Source organism: Arachis hypogaea, chromosome 12 (assembly GCF_003086295.3).
Source record: "Arachis hypogaea cultivar Tifrunner chromosome 12, arahy.Tifrunner.gnm2.J5K5, whole genome shotgun sequence".
Classification (NCBI taxonomy): Eukaryota; Viridiplantae; Streptophyta; class Magnoliopsida; order Fabales; family Fabaceae; genus Arachis; species Arachis hypogaea.
The window spans coordinates 28,902,264-28,924,960 of NC_092047.1; the positions used below are offsets into that span (position 1 = coordinate 28,902,264).

The 22,697-nt window shown below is 35.5% G+C and overlaps 1 protein-coding gene and 1 non-coding gene across 2 annotated transcripts; both read right to left on the bottom strand.

Moving 5' to 3' along the window:
* Positions 1-14,920: 14,920 nt before the first annotated feature.
* LOC112729901 (uncharacterized) lies at positions 14,921-17,109 on the bottom strand. The gene is made up of 2 exons (XM_025780038.1): positions 15,684-17,109; positions 14,921-15,603 (listed from the first exon to the last, which is right to left on the bottom strand). The coding sequence occupies exons 1-2, from the start codon at positions 17,107-17,109 to the stop codon at positions 14,921-14,923; spliced, it is 2,109 nt and encodes a 702-aa protein (XP_025635823.1).
* A 4,262-nt stretch (positions 17,110-21,371) lies between these two features.
* Positions 21,372-21,479, bottom strand: LOC112731929 (small nucleolar RNA R71). The gene has a single exon (XR_003167677.1). It is a non-coding gene; the product is annotated as a small nucleolar RNA R71 (small nucleolar RNA).
* Positions 21,480-22,697: the final 1,218 nt, after the last annotated feature.

Genomic DNA, 22,697 nt, shown 5'->3' on the forward strand with positions numbered 1-22,697 from the left:
TTTGAAGTACCTTTTAGTAAACTACTAAACCTAAGTCTTTCATTGATAGGTTTGTGCCAAATAACAATATATGTACACAGAAATGTACTAATGTCATCAAGTGATGTATAACCACCCATGACTAAGCTACAAGAAGATCTCAGTTGGGACCAGAGAGCGATGATTTCAGAAGTGGACGATAAGAACTCAACATATTCAAACCTCAGTTGTTAGTTTATATCTTCTATTTTGTTTAATTATTTTGATTAACTTGTGCTAAATGTTCTTTCTGCACAAGAAATTTATATGGGACAAGACTCACAATCTCATGATCAGGAATATCTTCGACCATCGGATGTATAGGTAGCTTCAATAGATGTTGGAGGACGTACGTGAGCACTGAGACCACCTTACCATTTGGCTTCGTTCGAATACTAAGAAGTTATTGTATGTCTATTGGGAGAATGATGAGGGGTTCAAGCATCACCGTCTCACAAACAAAGCTAACAGGGCATCGGACAGGTCATGAAATTATACCGGTGGGTCAGCGACCTTCATGAAGACTAAGGTCAGGTTGATAAGTAACTTGTTTCATTTAGTTATTAAGTTTGTTTAGTATTAATATAATGTCATTATTACTTGATTTAACATGTGATTTTAAAATGTGTAGTCCAAGTCGTTGGATCGTGAGGCGACAATGGCGGATACCTTCATGTATACCCACACGTTGAAGGACACCAAGGAGAGATTTACCGATTAGTGGACCACGGATCATTATGTGAGTAAACATCATGTGATATACCATTTTTAAATTAACTGCAACCCTAATCATAAAATGTGTTATACAAGACTCTTACATGCAAAGATTGGAGGTTGTAACCTAATATCTCAGCGTACTAGAGACGACGGCAGCAACTCTGCCACACTAGCCGTTAATCCTGATAGGTTTGGCCCGAGGCCGCATCTAAGTCGTACAAGAATCGCGTGTACGGGCTCGGATCTTTCTTTGCTAACAACCTCCTCACATGCACGTTGGGATATTCATCCACCTCTGCCACAAGTCGCCCATCGATCCCAAGGACGGTGTCGATTTGCGGGAGCAGGTGCTGCTCCTTATCTGGAGTCTTCACCAACAAGCTCTGCAACTGTGGGAGTCTAAGGAGAGGTTGATAAACCACTATTTTATGGTTTGTATTGTGTTTAATTATGTGATTTTATCATGATCTTTACCCACTTATTCATTAAATAAGCATGCATTTGTAATTCCTTCCTAAAGTTATCACATGATTGAAAACTTGCTTCCTAGAGACTTTTAATTATGTATTTTGATTCTCCTTTATTCCATTCGATGCCGTGATCTGTGTGTTAAGTGTTTCAGGCTTTATAGGGCACGAATGAGTTGGAAATTGGAAAGGAAGCTTGCAAAAATGGAAGGAACACAAGAAATTAAGGAGATGACCAGCGAGAAGTGACGCGGCCGCATGGCTCACGCGACCACGCGAAAGAGAGGAAATTGCAGTGACGCGGCCGCATGGCTGATGACAAGTCATCTTAGCCTATTTTAGCTAGTATTTTTCTTTAGTTTTCATTAGAATTATGCACTTTCTTGAGCTACAAGCAAGCTAATTGAGTAGATTTTCATGTTTCCCTTGATTGAACCAACCATATATGAATTCATGCCATTTCATGAGGTTTTGTGCTATATTTGTTGCATATTATGAAAGATTGAATATCTCATGATTTTGAGCATAGCTTTGATGAGTTTGGTTGATTTATGATAGGTGAAGAAAGCTTGGAAAAAAGTTGAAGCAAAGAGGAATGGCTAGAAGTGAAGAAAGGAATAAGTGAAATTGAACTTGGAGGCATGAAGTTAGCCCCAACGTTAGCCCCCTAACTTGGAGGCTAACGTTGGGCATGAAGATCACTCCCTGGACTCCCCACGTTTGAGCCAACGTTAGCCCCCTAACTTGGAGGCTAACGTTGGCAAGAGAAACTTGAAACTCATCCCTGGGCCAGCCAACGTTTGCGCCAACGTTAGCCCCCTAAGTTGGAGGCTAACGTTGGCACATGAGTTACAAAGGGGGAGAAGGCCAACGTTTGCGCCAACGTTAGCCCCCTAACTTGGAGGCTAACGTTGGCACCTTAATTACAAAGGGAGAGAAGGCCAACGTTTGCGCCAACGTTAGCCCCCTAACTTGGAGGCTAACGTTGGCGCCACTAGCACTAAGCATTGCCAACGTTAGGGTCAAAGTTAGACCCCTAACGTTGGCACCAACGTTCATACCAGTAGAATGTTGCTTGCTGCTATGAAAAGTTGGAGCCAAAGTTAGACCCCTAACTTTGGCTCAAACGTTGGGACCAACTATGGCTAACTTCAAAACCGGTTCAATTGGTTCACTTCGGTTCTTCTTCAAACTTCAAGAGCAATCAACCAAGGCCTCTTTCAACCCAATTCCACCAAGAGCAAAGGCCCAACTCAAGGCTTGAAGATCATTTTTGAAAGTGTATAAATAGGATAGAATTCAAGTTATCCAGGGAGCTTTCCTTTTAGAATTTTCATAATAGTTTTCGGAGAGCTTTTGAACTTGAGTGAACTTTAATTTCTTGTTTTCATTGCTTTCAATTTCATTTTACATTTGTCTTGGATCTTGGATTGGAGAATTGAAGAAGTTCTGTTTCAATCTCAATCTTGGATTTCTCTGTTTCTTTACTGTTAATTGAATTTAATTTCCGGTTCATTGCTCTTCATCTATTCTCTTTGCAATTTATATTTTCCTTGCAATTGTTCTTGTTGGATCTAGGAAGGCATTGAGATCTAGACTTGGTTTTCTAGTCTCTGGGTCCTGAGATCCAAATCCCCAATTTACATTCTGTTTACTGCTTCTTATGTTCATTTACTTTTCTGCTTCATATCCGGTTCAATCCCAATTCCCTTTTACCCTTCTGTTTGATGCAATTTAATTTTTCCTTGTTTAATTTCTGCAAATCCACATCCCAATCCCCTTTACATTTCAAGCAATTTACATTCCCTGCAATTTAAGATTCCGCAATTTACATTTCTTGCACTTTAAGTTTCTGCCATTTAATTTCTTGTTCTTTAAGTTTCAGCAATTTAATTCTTGTTCTCTTTACTTCAATGCAATTTAATTCTGCAAGTCACAAAACCATCAACCAAATCTTGATTCGCTTGACTAAATCAACCACTAAACTAAAATTGCTCAATCCTTCAATCTCTGTGGGATCGACCTCACTCCCGTGAGTTTTTATTACTTGATACGACCCGGTACACTTGCCGGTTAGTTTTGGGTGTTTTGGGAGAGATTTATATTTCCTCCAAAGTATCTCATCAATGGCTCACGCGACCGCGCGAATTGGAATAGCACAAGTGACGCGGAGGCGTGGACGACGCGTCCGTGTGGAGAAGCAAAACGCCGAATGACGCGTCCGCAGGGTGACGCGATCGCGTGACATGCGCGATTTGCATAATCTGCAGAATCGCTGGGGGCGATTTCGGGCCCTATTTTGACCCAGTTTTTGGCCCAGAAAAGCATACTAGAGCCAGAGAACATGCAGAAACCAACAACAACATTCATTCCGCATAGTTTTTAGTTTTGAGATCTAGTTTTCCTCTCCTCTAGGTTTTCTCTCTACACATTCATAGTTTTTAGGATTTGTTATGTTCATTGTTTTTGCATTGGGATATTGAGAAGAGTTATTGCCTCATCAAGACTTCGACATTCTAGTTCGTTCTCTTTACTTGTCTCTTATTCTTCCATGTTCCTTAATTTACTTAATTTTACTATTGGATTATTTTAGCATTTATTAATACAAGAATTACATTTATTTTCAATTAATCTTTTGATCATTATTTATCATGTCTTTCTTTAATTCTCTTTCTTGTGTTATGAATTTTACATTTACAATGAGCGAGTAATTCCCTAACTTGATGGGGAGTTGATTGAAAGAAACCCTTGAAGTTGGGATGCTCGAGAGAAAGATTGTAATTGGGTTTATTGTTGGATTGCTCTCTAGTCACTAACACCAATCCTCCCAAGAGCGGATTGGAACTTGTGGATAGAAACAGCATTCTAACTTGTTTAACTTTCCCTTACTTAGTGAGGAACAACTAAACAGAATAACCCCCAATTATCAATTAATCTTGAGAGTACTGCAACAAGAATAGGGCTTCCAACTAATCAACTCCCAGTCAAGGCTTTTATTTAAATTTATATAAATTCTCTAATTTAATTTTCTGCCATTCAACTCAAACCTTTTTGAAAACATCTGATTAATAAAATAGCACACTTTTCTACAACTCGTTGGGAGACGACCTGGGACTCATACTCCCAGTATTTTGATTTTAATTTCTGTGACACTCTTTTTAAATTGATAAGCGGATTTCTGGTTGGTTGAGAACTATACTTGCAACGCATATTTTATAATCATTATTAAATCACCAATTTCCGCCCCCATCAGAGGTATTAGGTGATACTCTCACGCATGACAAACATAGATAACCTCAAGCTAGAGTGGAGGCAAAAACTGGAGCAACTTCAGCGGATGGAGCGAAACATGGTACTGTACAAGGATCAGATGCGCGCTAGTGGCAGCGACGCTGCTCCTGATGGCAACAACGCTGCTGAGGGTTACAGACATCACTGCCTAGGTGATGCGTGAGCATCTTTCTCACCTTTTCCTAGTGAATTTGCATTTAATTTGTTAAGTTTTATCAAGAATTAATTATCTTTTAGCCACTATGGATTCTACTTTGAGTCTTGTGCAATTATGTTTATTTTAGGTAGCATTCGGATGGATTTGATGGAGTTTCTGCAGAGAAAGAGAAGAAACCAAGGAGCTGACCAGCGAGGAGCGATGTGTGCGCGTGCTTGACGCGTACGCGTGAAAAGCGAAGTTGCTCAGCAATGCGTGCGCGTACCTGACGCGTACGCATGACATGCGAAGAAGACCATCGACGCGTACGCGTGACATGCGCCACGTGCAGAAAACGCAAAAAAATGCTGGGGGCGATTTTGACTGCTGTTTGACCCAGTTTTTAGCCCAGAAAACACAAATTAGAAGTTGTAGAATGGACGAAACAAGTGGTCCCCATCCATCAATTGAAGACTTGATTATTTAATTAATTCTGATTTAAATTTAAATCTTAATTTTAGGAAAAGATATTATTTTAATTTTTGAAGATAGATTTTAAATTAATTAGGATTAGATATAAAAGGGGATTCCAACGGGGTGATTCCAACACAACATTATTCCAATTCACAATTTACAATCCTTATTTTCACTCTGAACCATGAGCAACTAAACCTCCACTATTAAAGTTAGGAGCTCTGTCTGTTTGTATGGATTGATTTTATTGCTTTTTCTATTTTAATTCATGTATGGATTTATAATTTAAGAATTGTTTTCGCTCTTTATCTTATGAATTTGGGTGGAACGGAAGTATGACCCTCTTTCTACTTGAGTTCTTGTATAACTTGGAAAAACTCTTTACTTGAACAATAGCTTGAAAACATATTCTCCTAAATTCTAATTATCTGGATTTAACGGGATACGTGACATATAATCCTTTTATATTTGGGTAATTAGAATTTTTGTGGTATATAAACTGGAATTTGATCATTACCCCCTAATTGAAATTAATTGACCAAATAATTGGCAGTTGATAAATTTTAGAGGAGACTAGAAAGGTCTAAGGAATTAGGGTCTAGTCACACATAGTTTGCCATTAATTAAATCCTACATGATTAAAATAGTTAGTAAGAAAAGTTAATCTGGAAAAATAGATAACTTTGAAACCTTAACTGCCTTCTCCATACTTTACTCCCAATCCATTTACTTTACTATTTTAATTTCTGTACGATTGTTTAATGCTCTTTGAATATTCAAACACTCTTTTCTGTTTGTCTAACTAAGCAAATCTATCAATCATTGTTGCTTAGTCCTTCAATCCTCGCGGGATCGACCCTTACTCACCTGAGGTATTACTTGGTACGACCCGGTGCACTTGCCGGATAGAAAATCCGCACCACTAGGCCATCGCCTTAGCAGCAGGACCAGGGGACAACGATGATGACGACGACTTTCAGTGTCTAGGGTTTTTTGATACATTATTTGATTGTATCATATTCTCTATTATTTGACTTTTTATTTTATTCGTGCACTTGATAATTTAACATATTTGACTTCAATTATTTAGAATTTGACTACTAATTATACAAAAAATAAAAATAAAAAATTATAATTTTACCACTAATGCCATCAAAAGAATATTAAAAAAAATTGAACTTACCATCGGATTCTCTGGCGGAAATATCCGACGGTAAAATGTGGGAACAAAGCAATTTGGCGCCAAGTTTACCGTCGAAAAAAATTCGCTGGTAACTGGCACCCGATATTCATAGCTTAAAAACTAAATCTGCCGCAAGTTACTGATAGACAACAAAATCTAACGATAAATATTACCGGCGAGGTTTATATCGTCAGATTGGAACCGACACAATGCAAAATTTGACGATAAATTTATTACCGCTGGACTAGTTTCATTTTTTCGCCAATAAATCCGACGGTACTTGCGTTTTTCCTGTAGTGATAACTAAGGGTAATTTGGTCATTATATTCATTTTAGTCTCTGTATTTATTTTGAACCAAACAAAATACTAAGACATAATTCAGTCTTGTACATCTTACATCAAACACAATACTGAGACTCAATTAAATCTTTGTCTATCAGTTTTAGTCTCTCTTTCAAACACTATCTAAAAAATGATTTCAAATTTCTATTTAGATTGATTTTATCATACATCCAAGATCAATTTTAAAACATTCGTGCCACAAATTTTTCCCACCTACATTTTTTTAAAAAGAAAATCCCTTTAATTACGTATGATGCTTCACCTAAATTTTTAAAATTTTTTACCAAAGTCTCCTTTACAATAAGGAAACTCCAATTTTTTAAATTTCATTTCATCTCAAAATTTTAAATTTCCCAAATTACATCAAAATATTTAACCACAAACACAAACACAATGCTACTTTTGTTTATGTTGAAAGCTTAATTACTTTATTAGTCATTATACTTTCATCAAAATTTGAATTAAGTCTTTATTATTTAAAAGTTTGTAATTTAATTCTTATACTAAATTAAAACTTTTCTTAGATCCTTTTTAATTATTCGTCTTTATGTTTGACAAAAGATGAACTATGAAATATTTTAAAAGCAAATATTCTAAGATTATTGATTTTCTTAAAAAATAAAATTTAATAAAAACTTAATTACAATTTTTATCCAATATAAAATTTAATTATTTTAAACTATAAATACCTAATTAAGTATTTAATAAAATTATAAAAATTAACAGAATAATTAGACCTATGTTTAATTAATGATTAAAAAAGGATAAAAAAAATTTGATGATAATTTTATATATAATTGTATACATTAAATTTATCTATACAAATTTCCGTCAAACTTTTATCCTCTTATCAAACTTTTTCTTATATTTATTAAACAGATACATAAAAATGGTGCGGAACAATGAATTGATGTATATATATATATATATATATATGTATATATATATATATATATATATGTGCATGGGTCGGGGTTCATGCATCAGGCTAAATTTTTTACATATGAATTATTTTTCTGTGAAATATAAAAATATTTAATTATTTTAATGTTTTACATAATTATAATAGCAACATAATTAATCATTGACGTATTGTTAAAAAAGTTTTAATTATGTAAAAATAAATATTATTAAAGTTTTGTAAAAAAAATATATTTTTTTAATTATGCAAAGACAGAAACATCGCTGATATTTAAAAAGTTTAGGGCCAGTAACTTTTGTATTTTCTGGCCAGCACTTAACCATCAAAATAAAAGTGAGTGATTTTTCACCATTAGATATAATCTCACACCATTAAAAATATTATTAATAGCCACTTAATTGTTACAAAACACCAAAATTGTTGGCCCTAGCATTCCTATTTAATAAAACTCCACAACATGTATAACACACGCAGTTTGAGTTATTTTTAGAGAATTCACCGCTAGTGACTCAATATATATAAAAAAGTTTTCTCATAGATCATTCGGGTGTGGTATACTGGTATTCCTTTTTCTTTTTGTTTAGATATTTTCCAATGCCATTTTCATGAAGCTGACCTCGGTGTGAGTTATGAGTAATTAATACTTAATAGACTTCATAGTTCTGTAACATTTTACTTTGCTTGCCCAGACTAGATATAAGGTTTTTTTCATCTAAAAAAACAAAGACAATACAATAATATAACAAGCAGATACAATATCTATATTTTTGATCATGCATGCATAAGTATAGAACTATAGATCGATGTGAGTAGAAATTTGGCCCCCTTCAAAAGCATATAGTGATATTTCTGTCCACAAATATTAAATACGAAAACGGTTATAATATCATTTTTTTTTAAAAATTAAGATGATAGAAGAAGTTTATAAATAATTATATATTTGACACGTCCTTTTACATAAAAATTTTTTTATTTTGAGTTTGTCTAAAATTTTACATAAAATTTTTTTTCTTTTTTTATTTCTTATACTAAAATTTTTTATATTTGGTTACAAAGAATCAAATTTTAGACTTTAAATCATAAAAATTCTGATTTTATATCATAATATCTTTTCTTCAAAAAATTTAAATTGACAAAATGAGATACATTATTAATTATATTCCTAACAATAACAATAACATTGAGATAGTAGAAATTAAAAGAGTCGACAATTAAAAAAAAAAAATGTAAATAAAAGGTAACTAACTCAAAAGAATTCGCCTAGATTGTAAAAGATTTCAATATCATTGAAAGGAAACTGCCTAGCTAATAGATAGGGTAGCCCTACAATAATATTAATAATGACCCATGCGAGGATATAATGGCTCTTCTAGGGGCACGCCATTACCACAAATCGAACCAAACAAAAAAGAACCACTACTTCATGCATTTAATTAGGCCTACCAGATCGCAATGAATTACATGGTTATGTTTTGTCTTATATATTTTCTTTCCTTTTGTAAATGGAAACGGATTGGATGATCACCATTCATCTCCGTATTACTATTGTAGAAATCTTTATATGCATGCATGATGCATGTATATATTGTAGTGAAACGATATATGATTACGACTCTGAACTAATTTCAGTTGTAATTAACTTAGCTTGTTTTGGATTTCTTTTCAACCAATGCAATGTATGATTGATGATTCAGATCAGATCAATATCAACATTAATATTATGATCCTTTATCTGTATGTATAGTAGTTTTCCGCGCTCGTTTTTTCTTTTCTTTATTGTACTTTATGCCTAAAATGACTTCACCGAAATTAAAGCAAGAGATATAAATTTAGTATATTTATAGCGATAGAGCTAATTAAGAGGCTCTAACTTCTAGGTTAGTATATACTTTTAAGTATGGACTTGAAAAGAACAAAAAAAAAAAAAAAAAAAAAACCAAACCTAGAATAAAAATTTTGAAAGAAATGTGATTCAGGGGCTACGGTGAGAGTTGTTTGTGGCAAACTGCCAAATTCTAGCCACGGTGAGAGTGTTTCGTGACAAATGTGAGACCCTCTCATTTAATATTGTCACGGCCCATAGTTTGGTATTCCTAGTTAATATTTCATGGCTAAATCCCGTTTTTTGGTAGTATATATAGCTGTTGAATGATTGTGTTTTACTAATTTTTATGTCAAAGCGGGCAGTTTTCAACAATTATCTTAAAGAAATTTTATGTACAAGATCTAATATTTAGAAGCAGAACTACTTCTATTGAAACCAATTAAAGAAATACATAAAAAAGGTTTTTTTACCTAAATAAAAAAATCTAATATTATATGAATCTCCGAAATCAATTTTTAATATATGAATATCCTCATTCTATATTTATATAAATCGTCTTAGATGTGATTTAGATTAATTGGTAAAAGGTGGTATTCTAGGACGATTTAAGTTTGAAATTCATTTTTAAAAGGCTTGTGATTTGTCTTAAGATACTGAGCTTGTAAACACTACAAGAAACATAGTTAAAATTGACAAAAAAATTAACCGCAAAGTATAGCACCCTATGACACAAAACTTTATGCTATACTCATAAATCAGAAGTGGTGATTTATGAGTACTCATAAATCAAAACCTTTGTGATTCGTCTTAAGATACTGAGCTTGTGAACACTACAAGAAACACTGTTAAAATTGACAAAAAAAATCAACCGCAAAGTATAGCACCCTATGACACAAAACCTTATGCTATACTCATAAATCAGAAGTGGTGAGGTATTACAACCTCTAGAATGGAAAAGTACATACGTATATTTGAAAGATAATAATATAACTAGTAGCCTGTAAAGAAAGATGACAGAACAAAAATTACATTACGCTCGAAAAGTCAAATGTATATAGAAACGGAAGAAATATATATAAGATTTAAAAGAAATACATAGCAAATACTAGTCTCGACCTACGAAGACAAGGCCGGCTAGAAAGTATAATACAACCCAGAGATATACAAAATACAACCTGTTTCTCCATAAATCAACTTCTAAGAGGGATATACAAGTATGTGTTCAAAAGTGGAGAATGTAAATACACTAAGTACAAAATAAAATTCCAAAAGCAGTCTTCACTTTTCACAGAGAGTCTGGTACATTCAATGAGGTGCGTCATGTCCTGTATTTAAAAATTAACAAAATCCGACAACGGGTGAGAACTCGAAGGTTCCCAATAGTGTAATAAATCCAAATAGAGACTATATAAAAAGATATGAACCCGTTAGACAATCCCAAACTCTAATCAACACAAGGTTCAAGCCTAGGGTTCCACTAATCCCAACAGGGTGACCAGACTAAATCTCAGCTAAATTAGTAATTTTAGATTCTCGACTCTACTCAATACAAGTCATCAGTCATACTAGTGATCTCAATTCTCAACCCGGAGCAAGTGCGATAAGACCACAATCCTTACATCTATCCAGGCAACTCAAATATCAGTCAAATCCATTTCCACCATCCAATCATTCAATCATTAACATTGCATCAAGAACAACCCTCATCGTCACCATCGCTAGTATAAGGAATCTCTCAATTATTCAAACACATACAAAACAATACAAAGAATACACAAATAGAGAGAACAGATAAAGCAAATAGCTCAGATAGCATATAGATACAATTATTCAACAAGGCAAATACAAGATGCACACCTAATCAATACACACAAATACAAATGATGCATGCCTGTCCTACTAGACAGGAGCTCACGCATTGGTTAAACTGCCACAACCTGACACATTCGGTAGCTAGCTTGGATATGGAATACTACAACACTGAGCAAGTGAGACTAAACCTCAACCCTTGCCTCTTACCCGCTTAACCCGGAGCAAGTGGGACAAACCTCAACCCTTGTGTCTTACCCAGGCGGGTGTTTACAAATATCAATTCGGAGAAACCGGGACAAGCCACAACCCTTGCGTCTTACTTTGGTGTCTCAAATCTCAACCTTTAACAAGTGGGACAAACCTCAACCCATGTGTCTTACTCAGGTGTTTCAAGTCTCAACCCAAAGCAAGTGAGACAAACATCAACCCTTGTGTCTTCTCCAGGTGTTTCAAGTCTTAACTCGGAGCAAGTCGGACAAACCTCAACCCTTGCATCTTACCCAAGTGTTTCAAAATTTTACCCGAAGCAAGTGGGACAAACCACCACCCTCGCGTTTTACCCAGGCATGTGTTTAACCGCTTAATCCGGAGCAAGTGGGACAAAGCCGTAACTCTTGCATCATACCCAGTTGCCTCAAATATCAATCCAGAGCAAGCGGGGCAAAGCCGCAACTGTTGCATCTTACCCAGGCAATCAAATACATTCATAGTCTTTCATCAAAATCTCAAGTTATTAGATTTATTATCCCCAATTCTTTACCAATTATTTTAATTCTATTAACTCATGAGTGGGATGAGACCACTGTCCTTACGGCGGATGAGATAAAACCTTCATCCCCGCAATTACACTGCAACCACGAAACAAGTAAGATGAGACCTCTGTCCTTACCTGGTGCAGGTGCCAAAGCAATAACAAATCAGTACGCTAGCAGAATAACACTCAGACCTTGCCAATCTAAGCATTCAATCCATAATCAATCATTATCAGTGTTCATAACACTACAAGAAAAAAAGGCCTATGGCCATGCTTTTTTCTTGCCACGCTTTAAAAGCGTGGCCAAAAGTGGTCAATGGCCATGCTTTTACGAGGGTGGTGATTGATTAGAGATTTGGCTACGTTTTTTTGCTACTCTTAAAAAGCATGGTGAAAGGGGTCTACGGCTTATGAAGGTGGCAAGTGATTCAAGATTTGGCCACGCTTTTTTTGCCACACTTACAAAGCGTAGACAGAGAAAAATAGGCATGCTTTTAAAGTGTGGCGACAGGATTTTGTTATAGTAGTGTTTTGAAAGGTGACCATTTCCTACAACTCTTTTGGCACACTTCAAAAGTGTGGCCAAAAGGTCCTCATAAAAAAAAATAAAATGATGCGTTTTACTTCATAATTCAAAATGCTACATATCTCCTTCATAATTCAAAACCCCCTTTCTCTTCAAAGAACCCAAAATCCTAAAAGCTTCGAAGAACCTCAACCCTCACCCCAACACTCCACAAAGAACCTTTGCGCTCTAAAGAATCATGCTGCCGCAGCTGCGTCAGTGGGGGGTGTCGCCTTCTTTGGCTTTAGCTGCGACTGAGAAGGAGGGTTTGATGGAGAAGGAGGCTAAGAAGAAGAAGAAAGAGGGATTCAAGAGTATTAGCATGATGGAGAGGTTCAATTGTAGGGTGAGAGATTTGTATGAGATATTGTTAGATGAGAACAGGTGGAAGGGTTTCACGCAGAGCAATGCGAAGATCAGCAAGGAGGTTGGTGGAGAGTTCAGCATCTTCAATGGTTCTATTACCGGAACCAATGTGGAGTTAAAGGAAGCTAAGTTGATCGTTCAGAAATGGAGGTTTGGAAGCTGGTCTAATGGTGTTCATTCTTTGGTATGACCTTGTTCATTTCATTTCATTCTTTTGTTAATGTAGAGATTTGAATGCGTGCGTGTAAATAAAATGGTGATTGAAATTGTTATAGGTAAAGCTTGTGTTGGAGGAGCCTGAACCTGGGGTTACTGTTGTCAAGCTCACACATAATGATGTTCCTAAAGACGATAGGTAAGCCTTTTTTTTTTAATTGAATTGGTTATTGGAAGGTTTGTTTTGAGTTTTTTTTATCAATTTGTTAAATGATATTGTTGTGGTGTGTGTAGGTATGGAAATGCCACTGTGGTGGATAACACGGAGAGAGGGTGAAGGGATCTCATCTTCCAAAGGATACGTGCAGTTTTTGGGTTTGGAATTTGAGATTTTAATTCTTACCAATGTAGGGTTTTTCTTTCCGTTCTTCTTCTAGTGTCATGTGTTATAGAATTTTCACGAATTTTGAATCATTTTAAGTGAGGGGAAAGGTAAAATTTTAATGGATTGACAATTGCATAATTGTTGAACTGTGATGGAGGCTTTGGTTAATCTTGCCAAAAGTGTCTTTCTTAAAAATACTTTCTTTCTGCCTTTGCATCTTCTTCAATGTTCTATGTTGCTTCATATTATTATTTACTACTAAACACTAAAAATCCCTTGTTAAAAAATAAAACCCAAGATCAAAGATAGAAATATTTTCAGAAGATTTAAAAATGTGACAAAAGTTTCTTTATTTGGAGTAAGCCTTTGTCACTTTCTACCTTTCGAGAAGATTCTCGTCAGATAATATTATTGGTGGTTTATTCATCATTTGTTATTCATTCTTGCATGTCATTAACTTGTGCAACATAATGTATATTTGATACTTTCAACGTGACCTGTTAGTATTCTTGCTTGTTGTTGCTATTGGACACTACACCTATTAGAGAAGACTATATGATTCATTGCATATTTTAGGCATAACTTGCGCAGAGAAAAGACAGATAAATTATCTAGAAATTAGTATGCTTTCGAGAACTCGACATCTTAGAGATTCATTTTTAACTGAGTTGTTATGCTGTATTTGGATTTAGACATGGAGTACTAATTTAGAAGTGTTGATTCTTACCCTCCTCCCCCAACTTTGCATATTTTGATTACTGTATGAGTTGCCTGTTCTTTTTTATTTTCTGGAATAGATGATCTATACTCTTTATGCAAAGGGAAGGCTTTCTATGAATTCTAGTTCAACACAAGGCTTGTAAAATTCACAATTGTGCATTTTTAGGTAGAGACTTTTGTTCATTTATACTTAAACTTTTTTAATTCTTAGGCATTTTTGGGGAAAGTGGGCTATTTCATTTGCACTATTGTGTGTTTGATTAGAATAAAGCTCGTAATCATTTAAAAATGATTAAAAAGCATAAATCCTTGCTTGGATAAATTTTCATCATATAGTTAATTTTTTTCTTCTTTGGAATGATTTAATCATGTGGATGTTTGCTACACTGCACCCAGGGAGTTCTTATATTTGCTACGCATAATTTATGGTGTCCATTTTAGCTCATTACATAGTTTTTGATTGCGGATGGCGGCTCATGACGGTGAGCCAAAAATTCACCATAAAGTTATAACGGATGGCGTTGCGAAAAATGGCAGAAATGGCGGATTACCTAAAAAATACACATATATGTACAAAAAAACATGCAAAAAAATTGTAAATATAATAAACTATAAAATCTATCTATATAAGTAACTTTCTAGTCATAAAACATCCAATTAATATAGCAAATATAGTAGCAAATTTAGCAAATAAACATAACATCAAGTTCAAATCATAACTCAAAAGTCATAAGCAAGCCATAAAATAGAAGACACAAAACATAAAAACTATAGATCATCTAGATTCTAGCTCTCATCAAATTCATCCAAATTAACACGATTATTATCATGTCCCTCTCCCCCCTCATCATCCTTTGATTCAGTATCATTGGATTGAATATCCTCTTCTTGTTCTTCTTCATTTTCAGAATCCTCTTCATCTTCAAATTCTGGTTCTTCCTCTTCTACAATTACTGCCTTTCCTTTTCCTTTTTTTGAAGCCTTAGACCCACTTGGTCCACCCTTTGCACCACCTCTTGCAGTTGCAGGTTCTTTTCTTTTTCTATTTTGTTGTCTTCTAGTATTTGTTGTAGGCTCATGTCCTCCCATTGCTTCAAAAATAAGGTTCCAACTCAAAGTGTTGTCATCTTGATGAACCAAATCAGCATCATCATCCACACTATCATCTCGAAAGGTGGCAGTCCCAATTTCTCCCACTAACCACTCATTACACTCATCAATATCATTGAGTGTAATAGGGTCAATTTCATCTTTAAGGTTGTACCTCTCGATGAGTTGTTGGTTATACTTTATGAAGACCAAACTCTCCATCCTTTCATGATCAAGCCTATTTCTTTTCTTAGTATGAATATGCTCAAATATACTCCAATTGCACTCACATCCAGAAGCACTGCAAGTCAAGCTCAAGATCTTGATAGCAAGATCTCGCATGTTTGGAGCTTCATGCCCATATGTCCACCACCAAAATGCTATAAAATTAAAATAAATTTGTCTAAGCCTTTAATCGAACTAAATTTATAAAGCTTTGTAAAATTTATAACAATCTTACCGGGTGAAATCTTTTTCCTTTGAGATTTTGCAAAATCTGATCCAAAAAGTCCATAGCCGGTCTTGTATAGTGCTTGTTCCTCCAATATCTTCTGTTGCACAGCTTGACTTGGCACCAATCTAGTGATACACTCAAACCACCCCTTTGTAACTTCTAAATCCATCTCAATCCGAGGGTTGTCATAAAACAACTCGGGATTTAGAAAATGACCAGCTACATGCAATGGACGATGAAGTTGGCAATTCCATCTGTTGTCAATGATTTTAAAAACATCATTGTACTTGCTCTCATCATTAAGAAATGTTTTCATGATGCATTCCTTTGCCTTCTCCATTGCTTCATAAATATATCCCATTGGTGGCTTTTTCTCTCCATTAACAAGTCTAAGCACCTGAACAAGAGGGCCCATGATCTTAAGGGTGTACTTGACATGATTCCAAAGAGAGGGCATGATAACAATCTTTGTTGCCTCCCTCCCCTTTGCCTCCTTTAACAACTTATTCTTTGCCCATTCATTCGAGGTGAACATTCTTCTCAAATTTCCTTTCTCCTCATAAAGCCTTTCCAAAGAGAGAAATGAAGTGGCAAATCGGGTGACTGCATGCCTTACCAACTCCTTACCATTTGTGAAGTGTCTCAACATAGCTAACGTGCTAGAGTGACTATAAGTGAAGCTAACCAACGAAATGGCCCTTTTTATGGTTTTTTGAATTAATGGTAACTTCCCAGTGTCCTCAAGCATCAAATCCAAACAATGGGCAGCACAAGGAGTCCAAAACAAATTTGGCCTTTTCTCCATCAGCAACTTACCGGGAAGAACATAATTACTCCCATTATCAGTTACAACTTGAACAATGTTGTGCTCACCAATTTCCTTGACAACATCATCAAGAAGTTCAAATAATTTCTCACCAGTCTTTACATAATTAGAAGCATCAATAGACTTCAAAAACATTGTCCTAGTTGGAGAGTTTACAAGAAAATTAATAATGCTCCTTTGCCTTTTATCCATCCAAGTATCTAACATAATAGAGCAACCATACTTTTCCCATTGTTCTTTATGAACCTTCAATAATCCTTTGGTATAATCCAACTCCTCATTAAGCAGCGAAACCCTTAGAGTATGATAACTGGGAGCAGGTAAATTGGGACCAAAGCTTCCAACAGCCCACAACATTTCTTGAAAACTCTTTAACTTTACCGGGTTCAATGGAATCCCAGCTTGGTAGAACCACCGTGCTATGTATCGATGAACTCTATGAACTGCTTCCTTATTACATGCTTCCTTGATGTTCTGCTGCCTTAATTTCTCTCTTTTGTTTCTTGAAATGGCAGTTTCAGGTTTTCTAACAAACAAGTCCATTGGACCTCTCATGCTAGTTGCACCCCCTCTAGCACTACTTGCACCCCCTCTAGCTGCTGCCATTGGAGCTGGATTATGAGGTTCATCAATCCTTTGAGCATCTTCCTTCGACAATCCGAACCCCAAACTCTCTAAGTCAAGTTTCCTAGCATTGACACTCTGTTCTTCGGTGCTTCCCGGGGTGGCACTTTGTCTTCCTCAATTTTTCTGATGGTAATACTCCTATAATTCAGCAATAACATCTTTTGGAACCATTTTACATCCAGCAACATTTCCAGGCTTGATCATTAAGTGCTCTTTTGCCCGTGTGATGCTTCCTTTCATAATTTTTCCACAAAAAGTAAATATGGTGTCATTGGTATTTCCTTCTTCTACCGTACTAATATATTTCCAGCCTGGGTCAACTCTATTGGAATGGACAGGAGCAGCGGGAGCGGGACCAACAGGTGCAGCACCAATAGTAGGACCAGCAGAGGCAGGGGTAGGAGCATTAGAATCAAGGGCTTGTTTAGAAGTGGACATTGTATACTGAATGGAAAAAAATGGAGGAGGAGAAGTGATGAGCGGATAATTTATACGCTTTTTGGCATTATTTTTACATAGTTTTCAGTATAATTTAGTTAGTTTTTAGTATATTTTTATTAGATTTTAAATAAAATTCACATTTTTGGACTTTACTATGAGTTTGTGTATTTTTCTATGATTTCAGGTATTTTCTGGCTGAAATTGAGGGACTTGAGCAAAAATCAGATTCAGAGGTTGAAGAAGGACTGCAGATGCTGCTGGATTCTGACCTCCCTGCACTCAAAGTGGATTTTCTGGAGCTACAGAACTCCAAATGGTGCGCTCTCAATTGAGTTGGAAAGTAGACATCCAGAGTTTTCCAGCAATATATAATAGTCCATACTTTGCCTGAGTTTAGATGACGCAAACTGGCGTTGAACGCCAGTTCCATGCTGCATTCTGGAGTCAAACGCCAGAAACAGGTTGCAAAGTGGAGTTAAACGCCAGAAACAGGTTACAAACTGGCGTTCAACTCCAAGAAAGACCTCTACATGAGTAAAGCTCATTGCTCAGCCCAAGCACACACAAAGTGGGCCCCGGAAGTGGATTTCTGTATTATTTACTCATTTATGCAAACCCTAGTAACTAGTTTAGTATAAATAGGACTTTTTACTATCTTTGTTAAGGATCTTTGATCAGTTTTATGCTATCTTAGACTTTTATGGGGCCTGGACCATTATCACTTATGTATTTTCAAACGGTAGAGTTTCTACACACCATAGATTAAGGTGTGGAGCTCTGCTGTTCCTCATGAATTAATATAAAGTACTACTGTTTTTCTATTCAATTCAAGCTTATTCCTATTCTAAGATATCCATTCGCACCCAAAAACATGATGAATGTGATGATTATGTGACGCTCATCATCATTCTCACATATGAATGCGTGCCTGACAAACACTTCCGTTCTACACGCAAACAAGCTAGAATGAATATCTCTTAGATATCTAATACAGGGGACCGAGTCCGAGATATTAGAATCTTCGTGGTATAAGTTAGAACCCATGGATGGCCATTCTTGAGATCCGGAAAGTCTAAACCTTGTCTGTGGTATTCCGAGTAGGATCTGGGAAGGGATGGCTGTGACGAGCTTCAAACTCGCGAGTGCTGGGCGTAGTGACAGATGCAAAAGGATAGTAAATCCTATTCCAGTATGATCGAGAATCGACAGATGATTAGCCATGCAGTGACAGCGCATTGGACCATTTTTTCACAAAGAGGATGGGATGTAGCCATTGACAACGGTGATGCCCTACATAAAGCTTGCCATGGAAAGGAGTAGGATTGGTTGGATGAAGACAACAGAAAAGCAGAGGTTCAGAGGAACGAAAGCATTTCTATACGCTTATCTGAAACTCTCACCAATGAATTACATAAGTATCTCTATCCTATTTTAATTATCTTTTAGTACACTATAATCTCTTAATACATTTGAATCCGCCTGACTGAGATTTACAAGGTGACCATAGCTTGCTTCAAGCCGACAATCTCCGTGGGATCGACCCTTACTCACGTAAGGTTTATTACTTGGACGACCCAGTGCACTTGCTGGTCAGCTGTGCGAAGTTGTGACAAAGAATTAAGATTATGAACGTGCGTATAAAGTTTTCAGCGCCGTTACCAAGGAATGGAACCGTCACAATTTCCGCGCACCAAGTTTTTGGCGCCGTTGCCGGGGATTGTTCGAGTTTGGACAACTGACGGTTTATCTTGTTGCTCAGATTAGGTAATTTTATTTTATTTTCAAGCTTTTTATGTCTTATTTTCGAAAATAATACAAAAAAAAAAATAAAAAAAAATATTTTTTCCTTTTCATTTTTCCCAAAATAATTTTTGAAAATCCAAAAAAATTTATAAAATCATAAAATGAAAAATATTTTTTTATTTCTTGTTTGAGTCTAGAGTCAAGTTTTAAGTTTGGTGTCAATTGCATCTTTTTGATTTTCTAAAAAAATTATTTTCGAAAATTTCATGCATTGCATTCTTCATGATCTTCAAGTCGTTCTTGGCCAGTCTTCTTGTTTGATCTTCATATTTTCTTGTTTTGTGTCTTTTCTTGTTTTTCATATGCATTCTTGAAACATTAATGTCTAAAGAATAAAAATTTTTAAGTTTGGTGTCTTGCATGTTTTCTTTTCTTGAAAATTTTTCAAAAATAAGTTCTTGGTGTATGTTCATCTTGACATTCAAAGTGTTCTTGGTATTCATCTTGACATTCATAGTGTTCTTGCATGCATCACATGTTTTGATCCAAAATTTTCATGCATTGAGTCTTTTTGATGTTTTTCTCTTTCATCATTAAAAATTCAAAAAAATCAAAAAAATATCTTTCCCTTATTCTATCACAAAATTTCGAAAATTTGGGTTGACTTTTTCAAAAATTTTTCAAAATTAGTTGTTTCTTATGAGTCAAATCAAATTTTCATTTTAAAAACTCTATTTTAATCAAATCTTTTTTATTTTTCTTTCATAGTTTTCGAAAATTTCAAATTGATTTTCGAAAATCTTTTTCTTATTTCTATTTCATATTTTTGAATTTAATACTAACAATTAATGTGATTGATTCAAAGATATTAAGTTGTTACTTGCCTATTAAGAAATGTTCAATCTTTAAATTTTAAAATCATATCTTTTAGTTTCTTGTTAGTCAAGTAATCAACTTTAATTTTCAAAATCAAATCTTTTTAAATTTTTTTTTCAAATCTTTTTCAAAATAAATTTCAATCACATCTTTTTCAAAATCAATTTCAAAATCTTTTCTAACTTATTTTCTAACTTCCTATCTTTTCAAAATTTAATTTTCAAATCTTTTTCAATCAATCTTATCTTTTTGTTTCAATCATATCTTTTTCAAAACTACTTAACTAATTCTCTCTCTCTCTCTAATTTTCGAAAATCCCTTCTCTCTCTTTTTTTAAAATTCCTTTTTAATTAATTAATTGTTTTAAATTTAATTTAATTTAATTTTTCTTTTTAATTTTTGAATTTTAATTCTAATTTTAATTAAAAACAAAAATATTTTTCTTTTCTTTTTATTTAATTTTCGAAATTCTCTCCCCCTCATCTCTTTCTAATTATTTTATTTATTTACTAACACTTCTCTTCATCTAAAAATTCGAACCCTCTCTTCCTCCTGGTGTTCGAATTTCTTTTCTTCTACTCACATAAATGAATCTCTATACTATGACATAGAGGATTCCATATTTTCTTTGTTATTTCCTTCTTTGTCATATGAGCAGGAACAAGGATAAGAACATTCTTGTTGAGGCTGATCCTGAACCTGAAAGGACTCTGAAGAGGAAGCTAAGGGAAGCTAAAGCACAACTCTCTGGAGAAAATCTGACAGAAATTTTTGAAAAAGAAGGAGACATGGCCGAAAATAATAACAATGCAAGGAAGATGCTTGGTGACTTTACTGCACCAAATTCCAATTTACATGGAAGAAGCATCTCAATCCCTGCCATTGGAGCAAACAATTTTGAGCTTAAACCTCAATTAGTTTCTCTGATGCAACAGAACTGCAAGTTTCATGGACTTCCATCAGAAGATCCTTTTCAGTTCTTAACTGAATTCTTGCAGATCTGTGATACTGTTAAGACCAATGGGGTTGATCCCGAGGTCTATAGGCTTATGCTTTTCCCGTTTGCTGTAAGAGACAGAGCTAGAATATGGTTGGACTCTCAACCTAAAGATAGCCTGAACTCTTGGGATAAGCTGGTCACGGCTTTCTTAGCCAAGTTCTTTCCTCCTCAAAAGCTTAGTAAGCTTATAGTGGATATTCAAACCTTCAAACAGAAGGAAGGTGAATCCCTCTATGAAGCTTGGAAGAGATACAAGGAACTGACCAAAAAGTGTCCTTCTGACATGCTTTCAGAATGGACCATCCTGGACACATTCTATGATGGTCTGTCTGAATTATCAAATATGTCATTGGACCATTCTGCAGGTGGATCCATTCACCTAAAGAAAATGCCTGCAGAAGCTCAAGAACTCGTTGACATGGTTGCAAATAACCAGTTCATGTACACTTCTGAAAGAAATCTTGTGAGTAATGGGACGCCTCAGAGGAAGGAAGTTCTTGAAATTGATACTCTGAATGCCATATTGGCTCAGAATAAAATATTAACTTAGCAAGTCAATATGATCTCTCAGAGTCTGAATGGATTGAAGGAATCATCCAACAGTACTAAAGAGGCATCTTCTGAAGAAGAAGCTTATGATCCTGAGAACCCTGCAATAGCAGAGGTGAATTACATGGGTGAACCCTATGGAAACACCTATAATCCCTCATGGAGAAATCATCCAAATTTCTCATGGAAGGATCAACAAAAGCCTCAACAAGGCTTTAGCAATGGTGGACGAAACAGGTTTAGCAATAGCAAGCCTTTTCCATCATCCACTCAGCAAAAGACAGAGAGTTCTGAGCAGAATCCATCTAGCTTAGCAAATATAGTCTCTGATCTATCTAAGGCCACTTTAAGTTTCATGAATGAAACAAGGTCCTCCATTAGAAATTTGGAGGCACAAGTGGGCCAGCTGAGTAAAAGAGTCACTGAAACTCCTCCTAGTACTCTCCCAAGCAATACAGAAGAAAATCCAAAGAGAGAGTGCAAAGCCATTGATATAACCAAAATGGCCGAACCCACAAAAGAGGAGGAGGACGTGAATCCCAGTGAGGAAGACCTCCTGGGACATCCAGTGATCAACAAGGAGTTTCCCTCTGAGGAATCCAAGGAATCTGAGGCTCATCTAGAGACCATAGAGATTCCATTGAACCTCTTTATGCCATTCATGAGCTCTGATGAGTATTCTTCTTCTGAAGAGAATGAAGATGTCACTGAAGAGCAAGTTGCCAAGTACCTTGGTGCAATCATGAAGCTGAATGCCAAGTTATTTGGTAATGAGACTTGGAAAGATGAACCTCCCTTGCTCATCAATGAACTGAGTGATCTGGATCAACTGACATTGCCTCAGAAGAAACAGGATCCTGGAAAGTTCTTAATACCTTGTACCATAGGCACCATGACCTTTGAGAAGGCTCTATGTAACCTTGGGTCAGGGATAAACCTCATGCCACTCTCTGTAATA